At 43.7% G+C, this 13,732-nt stretch overlaps 1 protein-coding gene across 1 annotated transcript; it reads right to left on the reverse strand.

Moving 5' to 3' along the window:
* Positions 1 to 732: 732 nt before the first annotated feature.
* LOC308482041 (snaclec bitiscetin subunit beta-like) lies at positions 733 to 12,653 on the reverse strand. Its single transcript, XM_081015034.1, has 6 exons — positions 12,546 to 12,653; positions 11,124 to 11,209; positions 8,451 to 8,677; positions 5,684 to 5,821; positions 2,923 to 3,058; positions 733 to 1,108 (listed from the first exon to the last, which is right to left on the reverse strand). The coding sequence occupies exons 2-6, from the start codon at positions 11,182 to 11,184 to the stop codon at positions 1,026 to 1,028; spliced, it is 645 nt and encodes a 214-aa protein (XP_080871160.1). The 5' UTR covers positions 11,185 to 11,209; positions 12,546 to 12,653; the 3' UTR covers positions 733 to 1,025.
* Positions 12,654 to 13,732: the final 1,079 nt, after the last annotated feature.

The raw sequence follows: 13,732 nt of genomic DNA on the forward strand, positions 1-13,732 counted from the left end.
GGTTACTGTTGCATTCTAGTGGAGCTCTATATAAGCAGGCTGACTGAGCTCCTCAGTTCAGTTCTGTTCCAGCTTACAAATAAAGAGCTGCTTTGGAAGAATCGCTGTGTTGTCTGATATGTTCGCCCACAACTTAATACTGATAACCTCTGAGCATTTATTATTATTTTTTTGTAATTCCCTTCAACGCTTTTGTCCTTTGTTGACTATAAACACAATCCATCGCAATGTTCTTCTCTGCCAGATATCCATCAAGATTGTTGCACAAAGAGATGTGTTCTCGCTTTGCCCTATTTCTTTCCATGGGCTGCTGCTCAGGAGAATATCTTTGTGAATTGTGCCTCACATAGGCAGACATATCTATTATGTCTAACAAATGATACACAAGTTATAATTAAGAAAAAAACAAAGGGAAGCTGTCTGTTTATACAGGACACAGTGATGTATAATGCAAAGCAATTAAACATACATAACCATAATAACAAGTTTGCATTCAGCAGTGCTGTTGACAAATTTCTGTATCTTTTGTGTGTACAATGATATACCCATGATTTTTCCATTGGATTCGCACTTCCTTTCATGTTTGTGCGACTTTTCTTTGAACTGATGATTAAAACTACAACCATTTCTTTTTTCTTTAAACCCAATAACAGCATTCAATTAACTCTTCATGGATTTATCTGACACGCCTAAGGAGAGTGTTTTCAGCATTTAAAATGTATGGCCAGGCCATTAAATGGTGAAATAAGTAATGTTTTAATGAATGATTTGTAATTATTTTTAAATTAAAGGTTTCTCATCAATATTCCTCAAATCCCCGTGGAGGTTAAGTAGCACATAGATCTTGTTAAGCACTCAAATTGAGCCAGTCTTTATTTAAGTAGTACGAACTCTAAATAATGGCATGTGTCAATAACTGGACCACATTTAGCAAGTAGCACTTAAGCAAAAAACTTGATTTTGTCCGTGTCCGTGTTTGTTAAAGCAGGTTAAGTAGAAGAGGTTGTATTATTTTTCTGTTGCGATTATGGGGGTGTCAGGTTGGGTTTGTAGCTGCAGATGAAGGGTAGCTTCTTTTTGCAATCAGAACCGTCCCAGTTACCCTGGCCTGGAAGAAAAGCAAGTAGTGAATAAAAACAAAATAAAATCCAAGAATTCATTAGAAAAATATTATCTTCTCATCAAAAATGCCAAGCACCTTGTAAGTTTATTCAATTAAGCTTGTCTATATAGGTAAAGGGTAAAGGTAAAGGGACCCCTGACCATTAGGTCCAGTCGTGACCAACTCTGGGGTTGCGGCGCTCATCTCGCTTTATTGGCCGAGGGAGCCGGCGTACAGCTTCCGGGTCATGTGGCCAGCATGACTAAGCCGCTTCTGGTGGACCAGAGCAGCGCACGGAAACGCCGTCTACCTTCTCGCCAGAGTGGTGCCTATTTATCTACTTGCACTTTGACGTGCTTTTGAACTGCTAGGTTGGCAGGAACAGGGACCGAGCAACGGGAGCTCACCCCGTTGTGGGGATTCGAACCGCCGACTTTCTGATCGGCAAGCCCCAGGCTCTGTGGTTTAACCCACAGCACCACCCGCGTCCCACTAAAAATATGGAACACTTCGCGAATTTGCGTGTCATCCTTGCGCAGGGGCCATGCTAATCTTCTCTGTATCGTTCCAATTTTAGTATACGTGCTGCCGAAGCAAGCACTAGACAAAAGCTTAATTGAATAAACTTACAAGGTTATATTAAACCCATTCAGTTTATTAAAACTTGAAAATACCCTCTGGGGAGCAGAGAGGAAAAATAGCCACATGATAGGCAAAATGATCAGCCAGCGAGGGGTGAGTTCTGTTCCCTTCACTGCAAACAGGAATCAATTGTTTCGTCTGAGTTTTACGCTTAAGAGAAGATTGTACATCTGCCACAAAATGGGTGAGTGATTTTCTTTGGGCAGCTCATTACTCACTTTATATGCATCTGGTACCCTTACTATTTCAGGGGGACAGGAGATGTTACAGTTTTAGTGTGGTAGAGGTGGTTTGGGCACACTAAAATGCATTTGTTTTCAGGGCAAGAAATGTATGCTCAAATTACTTCCACCACACACAGAATGATATGGCCATCATAAAAGCCCTTTTGCTCCAGCATAAAGAACAGAATAATATGACCACTCTTCTGGAATTTCTCCCTGATGAAGTTGTGTGCTCCAAGCCTTTCTGGAGCACCAGTTATGTCCTCAATAGGTTTGCCAAACTACTTTTAAAAGTTCCAAGCAACATACGAGCCTGGAGAATGTAAACTTTGCATTTGAACGTAAACTTAGCAATTAGAGTTTTGACTGAAAATGCACCTAAGGTGGGTTGCACCTAAGGAGAATATGGATATTTATCCTGAAATAAAATACTGAGTGATTTCAAGGAAAGTCAAAACAGGTTTGCTAATGCTTGCCAAGTTTCTCAAGACATGGCAGCCACCAAATTTTCTACAGTGAAACTGAAGATGAATGTAGATGTTATCCCAAAATGAAATCCCTGGACAACCAACTGCTGCAATGTTGTTCAGCTGGGCATTGAACTAGTTTGATAAAAATAATGCCTAATTTGAGGCGGGTGGGAGTGAATCAGCTCTAAACTTCCTTTTTAGGGAGCTCACTCTATTCTGCAGTGGAACTTTGATGCAAATTGCACTCAATGATGTCCTAAAATTAACATCAGCTTGCTGTATCCAATGGCATTTCAATGGCACAAAGCAAACAAAACACAACCAACATGTAAAGTGTTAAATATCACTTTAGCTTAAAGCATCAATTGCTGGGAAAGTGACCAGAGGAGTATTTAATACTTAGAATTTTGAAAAGTGGAGGAAACCTAGCTTTCTAGGATGAACTAAACAAATACATATATCATATTTGTGGATTGCAGTGTACCTCCTAGATTTATCTTCAAGCAAATGCGACTGTGCAGAAAACTGTTAATTGCTTCCCCAAAAACATGAAGAATTGAGCTCAGTGGACGCTGAAGGAAATTTGCCCCGGAGCCATCCGTCCATTCCAGCGAAGATCCCTGCAGAATAACCAAACAGGAATTGAATGAAGACCATCACACCACCCGGTAAACTGTTTAGGAATTTCCATATTCAAGCACGACTGAAACAGAATGAGTGAGAGGCGTTTCCAAAGGGACGCGCAGAAAAGTCTCTTGCATGAAGTGGGGGTTTCCATACTTTAAAAGGGCATGAATAATGTGCGGTGTGCAATTTATCAGATGGATTCTCTGCAAACAGATCGAGATTTTATGGAATCTGCCACTCTGCATTGTTCGGTGAGCACAGCTTATTCCAAGAATCTAAACCAAACCTTTTACTTAGATGTCACCTAAAGCTCTGCTCCATTATTAACCATGTTAGACAGGCTTCTCTGTCAAATATTAATGGCAACTATGACTTTTAATTCTGAATGTGCAATTTCTTTAGCTGAAAACATGAGCACTGAAGTGTGGCATCATTTTTCAAAGCCTGGTTCACACACTCAAGCAGAGCTGCATTCTGCATAATAATAATAATAATAATAATAATAATAATAATAATAATAATTTATTATTTATACCCCGCCCATCTGGCTGGGCTTCCCCAGCCACTCTGGGCGGCTTCCAAAAAAATATTAAAATACTATAATACATCAAGCATTAAAAGCTTCCCTAAACAGGGCTGCCTTCAGATGTCTTCTAAATGTCTGGTAGTTGTTGTTCTCTTTGACATCTGGTGGGAGGGCATTCCACAGGGAGGGCGCCACTACCGAGAAGGCCCTCTGCCTGGTTCCCTGTAACTTGGCTTCTCGCAGTGAGGGAACCACCAGAAGGCCCTCGGTGCTGGACCTCAGTGTCCGAGTAGAACGATGGGGGTGGAGACCATAGAGGAGTTGGCACATACAGTGGCGGAGCTTCATGCTCGGGCACCGGGGGGGGGGGCAGAGAGCAGGCGGGAGCAGGGCTGGCGCTGGCCGTAGGGGCATGGTGCCCAGCACAGGCAGGGGGACAGCCATGATGGCACCCCACCAGGATTGCACTGCTGGGAGCGATGCACTCCTCCCGCACACCTCTTCCTCCGCCAGTGGGCACATAATTTCCTTGCTGCAGGGCTGGACAAGAGGGTGAGGCTGCCTACCTGTCAATCACCTGATGTCACTACAGTGCCACAGCTATTGGGGGGGGGGATGTCTAGCCAGATTTCTTTGCCCCGGGGGAAGCCTCCAGAGGAGTGCCTTTGAGGTTTCCAGTCCCTTTGCATGTGTATGCAAATGTGTGGGGGGGTGTATGTGCCAAACTGCCTCTTTGACCTGGGTGAAATAAAGCCCAGTTTCGCTCCTGGTCACTGTTACACCATGTGGTAATTTTTGTCCACATGATTTGAAATTGGATTGTAAAGGCAGATGCACAGCCTACAAAGCAGCAGCGATCAGCTGGTTGCTGTGTCTTGCAGAGTGCTCAGCAAAGGGCTCCACAAGATTCAAAAGCCTTGGATTGTACTTTGCCCCATTTGGGCTGTGTTATTTCCTGAGCTGAATCCTGGAACAATAGGATCCAGAATGCAGCAGTCTGACTGGTCCGCAGGAGCCACCCAATCCAGCTCCAGGTGGAAGTGAATCAGCGACCTGATTGGCCTGCAGGAGCAGCCAATCAGGCTCCTGGATGAAGTGAATCAGCAACCTGAGTGGCCTGCAGAAGCAGCCCAGAATTAGCCAATCACGTGGGGCCAATTGTGTAAATAATATATATATAGCTAGACGTTTTGGGGGGAAATTTCATTCATTGCTCCTACCAGCTGAATAAAGAGCATGAAATTCACACTTGACTCTGAGTATATTTCAGGCTGAGCCAGCTCTTTACCTGCCCCACACCTGGCCTGTGGTATAGGGAAGGGGGGGAATGACTTGGCAAGGAAATGTGTGGTGTGCACACTGTGTCTGTGCCCAAATTCGGATCGTCCTGCCCCTCATTTTGAAGGGGAACCACCTATAGAACAGGGGTGATGAACCTAGAGATCAATCAGAACACGGAAAGGATTGACAGCTCTTTCTTAATTAGCTACACTTTTGTTTGCCCCGCTGCTTTCCCTTGGGAAACCTGTGGTTGAGCTGAGCGACGAATCAGAGCAAACGGCAACTAGGTTTTCTGTGGGTTGCTGTTTGTTCCAATTTATTGCTAAACAAAGGCAAAACCACTTGAACCCGTGTTTAGAAAGCATGGGACCAGCAGAAGTGTGAACGAGCCCTCAGGCTTATAGCACCGGGAAGAGTGCTGGGTAGAGGAGTTAGAATGGTAAAAACTGTATCTGCAAAACATTTAAGTGCCATGTTTTGCTTTGGTAATGCAACTCTGCAGTATACAGTGGTACCTCGGGTTACAGATGCTTCAGGTTACAGACTCTGCTAACCCAGAAATAATACCTCGGGTTAAGAACTTTGCTTCAGGATGAGAACAGAAATCATGTGGCGGCAGCGCGGCAGCAGCAGGAGGCGCCATTAGCTAAAGTGGTACCTCAGGTTAAGAACAGTTTCAGGTTAAGAACGGACCTCTGGAACTCCACACCACTCTGGAATTAAGTTCTTAACCAGAGGTACTATTGTATTTTTTCTTCTCTCCAGAGTGGTGTGGAGTTACCATTTTTAGTGTTGTGCTAATTGGACTTGCCTTTTTGTGGCTTCCTCCTGTCCAGAACTGGGCCGTCTGTTGTCCGTGGTAAGTCGCCAGACTTACAAGGAAGTCATTGTGTTCTGCACTTGAGACGCTAGTCAGATGTCCACCTGTGACTTTGCCCTGGCAAGTTCTCTGGAAAGTAAATTGGAAATGGGAAGGCAACTGAAGAAGGTGTGAAAATGCCTCAGGAAATGCTACCGTCGGATTTTGTATTGAAGAATCAGCATGAGTATCTCCGTGCAAATGACCACCATTTTATGCAACAGGGGCAAAATAATATGGAGGCAGTGAGTCACAGAAACACAAACGACCCCTTACAGGAGACTGAGTGGGCCACTTTTATGCCACCCAATGGTACCATTAGGGGGCACAGGTCCAGGGCCTGACATGAAGGGTGGGGTGGATGACAGCACCCCGTCACCAGCAGTCACTGCATAATCTTTCCTTTGTGTCTCCTTTCCTTTTTACTAAGCAGATAAGGTAAAGATTAGGTCCAGTCGTGGCCGACTCTGGGGTTGCGGTTCTCATCTCGTTTTATTGGCCGAGGGAGCCGGCGTACAGCTTCCGGGTCATGTGGCCAGCATGACTAAGCTGCTTCTGGCGAACCAGAGCAGCGCATGGAAATGCCATTTACTTTCCTACCAGAGTGGTACCTATTTATCTACTTGCACTTTGATGTGCTTTTGAACTGCTAGGTTGGCAGGAGCAGGGACCAAGCAATGGGAGCTCACCCCGTCACGGGGATTCAAACCGCTGACCTTCTGATCGGCAAGTCCTAGGCTCTGTGGTTTAACCCACAGCGCTGTTAGGATATTTCCGTTCCACCTTAAAAGGGAGCAGGCTTTGTGAGTCACAGAGTCAGCGCATTTCCTGTTCACAGGATGTTTATGTTTCCTATTGCTTTCGTTTTCTCGCTGTGTCTGGAGACACTGATGCAGGCAGTCATGTTTTTCTTTGTTCTGATCAACGCTGAATAAAACTTGTAAATAATGCTCTCCTGCGTGCAACTTCTGCTGTGAACTATCTGCTGATAGAGTGTGCATGAGCTCTGGAATGTGGCAAGCTATTTCTAGAAACTTGTGTCGCTAATTGCTGATACTGTATCTACGGGAGATCGATGGATCGTCCGGCAGCCAGCTTGGGGGCCATGATGGACTTTGTCTCCCTGGCGGTATCCCAACAAGCGCCACCCGCAGATACACTGCTGCAAACTGAAGCTCCCGACAGTCGTGGCCACCATCTTCCTTTCCTCAGAGTGTTTTGCCTCTGGACTCTGGGAAAGAAAGATGCTTTGGCAGGTGGGAAGGACTGCCCCTGTGGTGTTTGCTCACTCATTATGGAGATGTCGTACTGGGGGGGAGAGAGAAAGGGTTAATAGGCTAACCAATAAGAAAGCCCAGGGGTGGAGCCTAACTGTGTTTAAGGCTCAACACAGGGGTTTTGGGCAGTTAGTTTGGCTGGTTTCTTGTGGGTGGGAAGCATAGGAGTCAGAGTGAGTTAGAGACAGAGGGGAGATGGAGAGAGTGAATCGGATTACAGTGTTTCAAAGTATTTAAAACTTGTTTGCGTTCACAATAAACTGGAATCTTTGTTAATACGTTACAACCTGACTGAGTCTGAATATATTACCGGGGAAACCTGGTTGGTGGCAGTGGAAGAGATAAGCCGTGGTGGTGCAGGGTCAATAGTCCGTGGAACGACCGTGGGCTCTGTGCGAACGCCACAGGCAGGTCCATACGGGAGAATACAGTCCTAAGATAACCTGGTCCCAAACCATTTGTGGCTTTAAAGGTAAAAACCAAAGCCTCAGATTTTACCTAGGTACAAACTGAAAGCCAATGAAGATGCATAAGATCTGGAGAGAGGTGTTCACCAAGGTGGATCCTGGTTAATTTCTGAGAAGCATCCTCTTTTTAAGTTAGATATGACTGTTTTGCATGTTTTAATCATTACATACACTATGAATTTAGTAGCACCGTGGCGACTCTTTCCAGTTGATTCAAGAACATTTACATCTCACAGCAGGTCCTGGGTGCTACTTAAAATTAACTCAAACGCCACAGCCCCCTTTCCCTTTTTCATGTGTATTTTTTGTAAAAATGCTTGAAGAACAAAACAAAGTAGAGACTTGCTTCTTTTCTGCAACCTAAGAAGGGAGGAGCGTAACAGGGACTTGCAGGCAGCAGGAGTTTTATGCAGCACAAAGTCTAAGCAAGGAAGGAAACGATCAGGTTTAAGGTGCTGGTTTTAACCTTTAAAGCCCTACACAGCCTAGGAACCTCGTACCTACGGGACCGCCTCTCCTGGTATGTCCCACAGAGGAACTTACGGTCTTCAAACAAAAACATCTTGAAGGTCCCAGGCCACAGAGAGGTTAGGCTGGCCTCAACTAGAGCCAGGGCTTTCTCGGCTGTGGCTCCGATCTGGTGGAACGCTCTGTCACAAGAGACTAGAGCCCTGCGGGACTTGACATCTTTCCGCAGGGCCTGCAAGACAGAGCTGTTCCACCAGGCCTTTGGCCAGGGCGCAGCCTGACTCCCTCCTTTGGCAATCTTCACAGAACTCTAGCCCAATGGTTGCCATCAATTTCATTTGAATTAATTTTATAATGAAATGATTTTAGAATGTTGTATTATTTTATTCTTGTTAGCCGCCCTGAGCCTGGCTTCGGCCGGGGAGGGTGGGATATAAATAAAATTTATTATTATTATTTATTAAAGATGAGCCCCCAAGAAAATCTTCATTTTGAAGATGCTCCTACCTCAGCTTCTTCCCACGTCTCTCGTTTCTGAACAAACATGTAGCACTGGCCCAGGTAACTTATCCAGCCATCAAGGCAGCCGCCTTGACAAAACAATTCTGGATCGACCACAGAGGAGTCGCGGGATGCTGGGACCTCATTGTCCCCGGGAGGAGACTTGTTCCAATCAAAAACATTTCCCAGCAAGAACCGGCGTTCGCGGGACTTGACCTCCAGAAGCCCATTGCCTGGAAAAAAGTACGAAATCTCACAGGTATGAAATTTACGGCATGTAATGCTCTAAGAGAAAACTTAATGAAAATGATTTATAGGTGGTACATGACACCAGTCAAGCTTGCAAAAATCTACCATTTGCCCGATAAGAAATGTTGGAAATGTAATGAGACTGAAGGTACATTCTTTCACCTTTGGTGGACGTGCCCAAGGATTAAGGCTTTCTGGGAGATGATTTATAATGAAATGAAAAAGGTATTCAAATATACCTTCCTGAAGAAACCAGAGGCCTTTCTCCTGGGCATGGTCGGCCAATTGGTGTCAAAGAAGGATAGAACTTTCTTTATGTATGCAACAACAGCAGCAAGGATACTCATTGCAAAATATTGGAAGACACAAGATTTACCCACCCGGGAAGAATGGCAGATGAAGTTGATGGACTATATGGAATTGGCGGAAATGACTGGCAGAATCCGAGACCAGGGAGAAGAGTTGGTGGAAGAAGATTGGAAAAAATTTAAAGAGTATTTACAGAAATACTGTAAAATCAATGAATGTTAGAAAAATGTTGGAATGAAGTTACATGGCTTTAGCAGAAATGTTATAAAGAATTAAGTACAAATAGTTTAATAGAGTATTAAAGGAAAAAATAAGGTTAGAATGAGTTAAGATAATTATAGGATAGAAAACAGAGGAAGATGGAAAGGAATTGCTGAAATAATTAACAGAAGTGGAAAACAAAAAGGGAGGTGTGAGGAGGTCGCGGAAATTAGTGAATGAATGATGGGATAATGAAATTGTTTGATTTATTTTATTGTTTTTGTTTTGTTTGTTAGTTTAATGTATTGTATTGTATTGTATTGTATTGTATTGTATTGTATTGTATTGTATTGTGTTGTATTGTTTTTTTTAGTGTTTAATTTTTTTGGAAAAGTAATAAATATTTTTTTTAAAAAAAGGAAAAAAGTACGAAATCAGACACCCCAAGAGAAACACCCCCAATCATTTTTAAATAAAAGATGAAGACCCTAAATAGGGTGGAAATTGAAGAGTTGGCAAGGCTAGTCCTCTGAAGCACTTTCAAAATGGCTCAGCCAGGTTTTATTCCTTGCAAAGCAGACACATTAGCAACAGGTTAATACTATAGTATTCCTATATATTGTCTTCCTAAATGAGATTTTTTTTTGGGGGGGGGTGGTAGATCCCCCATAAGCTCTACATTCAGTTCAGTGTTAGAATTTGAGCTAACTCAAACTCATGAATTTAGCAGCCTGGCAATGACTTGCTGGGGATGGATCACTGAAGAAGCAAAAGGCTGATTAGAGCTTTTGGGGTAGGATTGCCCTTGGCCGGATGTAAGCAACAGGAAGAAAAGGTGTCTTACAGTGGGCCTGAGAAACAGGTGTTGCCAGGGCGACTGGGGCTGGGGGATACTGGAAGTGGAAGGGAAAGCGCTGTTTTGTGCAAGTGCTGCTGAGAAGGAGAAGGAGACATTGGGTAGAGCTTCGCGTGGGGACTGATGGGAAGCAACTATGATGGCTGGCTGGAGCAGGCTGTGACAGAGAGACAGGGGCATGGCGCTTAAGACGCCTGTGAATCCAATGCTGTGCTGCTGGAAAAGACAAGCCGTTCTGGAGATGTAAATGCTTTGAACTCTCTCTATAAACTCAGGTGTGTGAGTAAACCATCATTCTTAAAGGTACAGGTTCTCTGCTGTGCTTCATTTTCCCCCAAGGAAACACGAACCCTGGTTAAGTGCCAAGACACCCGGAATCCTGCTACTGCTTGGCAGAGATTTGGGTGGCCTGGAACAATATTGAGGGGAATGCAAAATTTTCCTTAGAGGCTGCTTGCATCCAATCAACATCCAGTCAATGCCAGTACTTCATCATTACAGCCACTTACCGAGGCATAACCCCAAACCTTACTCCCAGATACTCCCCACTGCCAGAGCAGTGAGGAATTTCTGGGCGCAATGTACTACGGTTCTGTTTCCTTTGAGGCAATGGAAAGTTCACTGGCATTTTGTAGTACTTTCATTCATTTACATATGCAGAAGTGGGTCGTAAGCATAGTTTCACAGTTCAGTCTACCCCAGTAGACCCTGCTTCCTCCATTGGGGAGAAACATGGTTCCTTCATCATTCCCTGGGAATCCTACAGCTCTGGCCTCTGTCTCAACTGCAGACTTAGCTTCCCCGCCCCCCGCCTGCTGGGCTCCAGGGAAGATGAAAGGATGAGTCTACTTCCTGCCCTTTCCCCAGGTTATCAGCCAATAACCTTCAGTTAACACAGGAGCACGTCCGGGCAAAGATTTTGTCTAAAAGGGTTGTGCAAATCAAACCACTTAGTCCACGTTCTAAAAGTATCTAGTTATACCACTGTGGGAATATAGTAAAAAGTCAACGTGATGTGTCAGGAGATGAGTTCACATCAAGATCACGAGGCACTTTAATCTCACCTTCAGATACAGGGAGAAGCAGCACTCCTAGGTAGAGCATCAAAACTGAATGTGGCTTCATTGCCCGTTGGTAGCAGAACTTTCACCTACAGTGAAGGAAAGACTGTTTGCGTGAACACCTGTTTTCATGTATGAAGTTCAAAATTCCCATCTTCTTCCACTTTAACAGGTACCTGAAATTGAACTCAGACCATTTGAAGCTCTCACATTAATTTAATTAGTTGATTAATTAATTAATTAATTGAGACGACACGTGCAACTCAGACATGACATGAATTTCCCTAACTGCAGATTGTGAGCTAATTTTTCAGTAAAGTGGCAGTCTTGCCTAAAGCCTGATGATCAAGCAGATAAAAAATGGATTCCTGATCCATCACTGTGTGTGTGTGTGTGTGTGTGTGTGTGTGTGTGAGAGAGAGAGAGAGAGAGAGAGAGAGAGGGAGGGAGTAGGAGAGGGAATGCACAAAGGTGCCGAACATGTTCAGTGGAGCACTAAATATGCCATGTCGTATCTTCTGTTACATAGGAGAACTGTGGGATGTGGGTAGGGATGGAAGGACCTGTCAATTTTGGTTTTCTCAGTTTCTCATTTTGCAATCTTTTAAAAAAAATCATTTTTATTGGTTTTACAAATACAAAGTATAAATAAACAGAATAAAAAATGTATCTATATAGAGAGATTCTCTGGATCTCAGGACTCCCCCCCCCCCCACATCTCCTCCATGGTGTCTCGTTTAAAACATCTACTACTGCATATTCATCCATACTCCAATTTTTATATCAAAACATATTATTCATGGTAATTTTTACACTACAAGTGAAATCAAAATCCTGCTCTTGTTTCCATCTGCTTACAGTGTTCTCCTAAGTAACTTACAAATTTCCCCCATTCTTTTATAAAGTTTTTGTCCTCTCTCATTTTGCAAATCTTAAATGCAGTTCTCCAGATTTTGCAGCAATTCACGATTTAGAAAACAACCTTTGCAGAACTTCATCAGCCTTTTATTACAAATTTATCCTAATAAACACCGTTTCGACTAACGTACAAATTTTTGCAAGCAATTTATCCTAACATAATGTTATTTAATATTAGTTATTACATTGTTTTCACCAGTAAATGCATGTTTAAGTGCTCTCTCCCTTAACATTTGCACTTATGTAAACACTGGTTGTGAGTTGCACGACAAAATTCACATAACTGCGAATTGTGAAGGATTGCTGCGTTTCACTTTTCATATTGTTTTGGAAAGTTCAGATTTAATAGATTTGAATTCAAAGGAGACCTGAATCAAATCTCTCCTCCATTCCTTGATATGGGTGGTGACTCCATAAAGGGGAATATATGTATGCCACCTTGGAAGTTATTTCACATGTTTGAAATAAATACATGCATTTTAATGAAATGTCTATTTAGAGAAATACCTGTTTTGTAGATTGTTCCCCTTTCTTCCCTTCTTTTAACACTAGTAATGGGCAGCAGCAGTTTTAAGTAGTATTTATCCGACTTTTGGATGACTGGAGCTTTTTCCTTTGCACAAGAAGGCTAATAGTGCATGTCTTTATTTTTATATATACTCTCCTCCTTAAGCAAAGGAGGGTGGGGGCTTGTCTTTGACGCCACTGTTGGTTTAATTGATGATCCCTAACACCTTTCACAAACACATACTTGAATCTTATTCATCCATGGAGTATGAACACAGAGCATAGACCTACTGTACCAAACAATGTAGGACACATAGAATCATAGAATGGCAGAGTTGGAAGCATAGCTGTCAACTTTCCCTTTTTTTGCGGGAAATTCCCTTATTCCAGCGCCGTTTCCCGCTGCTTCCCGCTGCTATCCCGGATTGTTAGATATTCCGTAGACTGTCCCCGGGACAGGTGAGGCTGCTGATCCCTTATTTTCAAATCTGAAAGTTGACAGCTATGGTTGGAAGGTCTGCCAGGGGCAATCTAATTCAAATCACTGCAATGAATTTATGGGTTTGCTTGAATTCTAATGCTTCACTGGATGTAGAGATTATGGGGATCTGCCCCCAAACCATAAATTATAATTAGATTTATGATAGAATTGTAGAGTCCATCCCCCTGCAATGCAGGACTCTCAACTAAAGCATCCATGACAGATGGGCATCCCTGTTAAGGTTATGTTGAATCCTGATTCTGCCTTCTGTGCCATTCGTTACCCCTCCAAGTTTGGTGTCGTCTGCAGATTTGATGGGCAGCCCCTCAAATCCTTCGTCCAAGTTGTTTCTAAAGATGTTGAACAACAACGGGCCCAGAACAGACCCTAAAGGCATGCCACTTTTCAATTTTTTTTCTAGGAGGATAGGGAACCATTAATGAGCACCAGGGGTACCACCTCCTAGGGGCTAAGCCCTTGTGGTCCTGTGTGAGTGTCTGGAGGCGGTTGGAGGATGGATGGTGGCTAACAGATTGAGGCTGAATCCTGACAAGACAGAAGTACTGTTTTTGGAGGATAGGGGACAGGCATGTGTGGAGGACTCTCTGATCCTGAATGGGGTAACTGTGCCCCTGAAGGACCAGGTGCACAGCCTGGGAGTCATTCTGGACTCACAGCTGTCCATGGAGGTGCACCGTTCTGCCCG

Source organism: Podarcis pityusensis, assembly GCF_964106645.2.
Source record: "Podarcis pityusensis genome assembly, chromosome: 7".
NCBI classification, from domain to species: Eukaryota; Metazoa; Chordata; class Lepidosauria; order Squamata; family Lacertidae; genus Podarcis; species Podarcis pityusensis.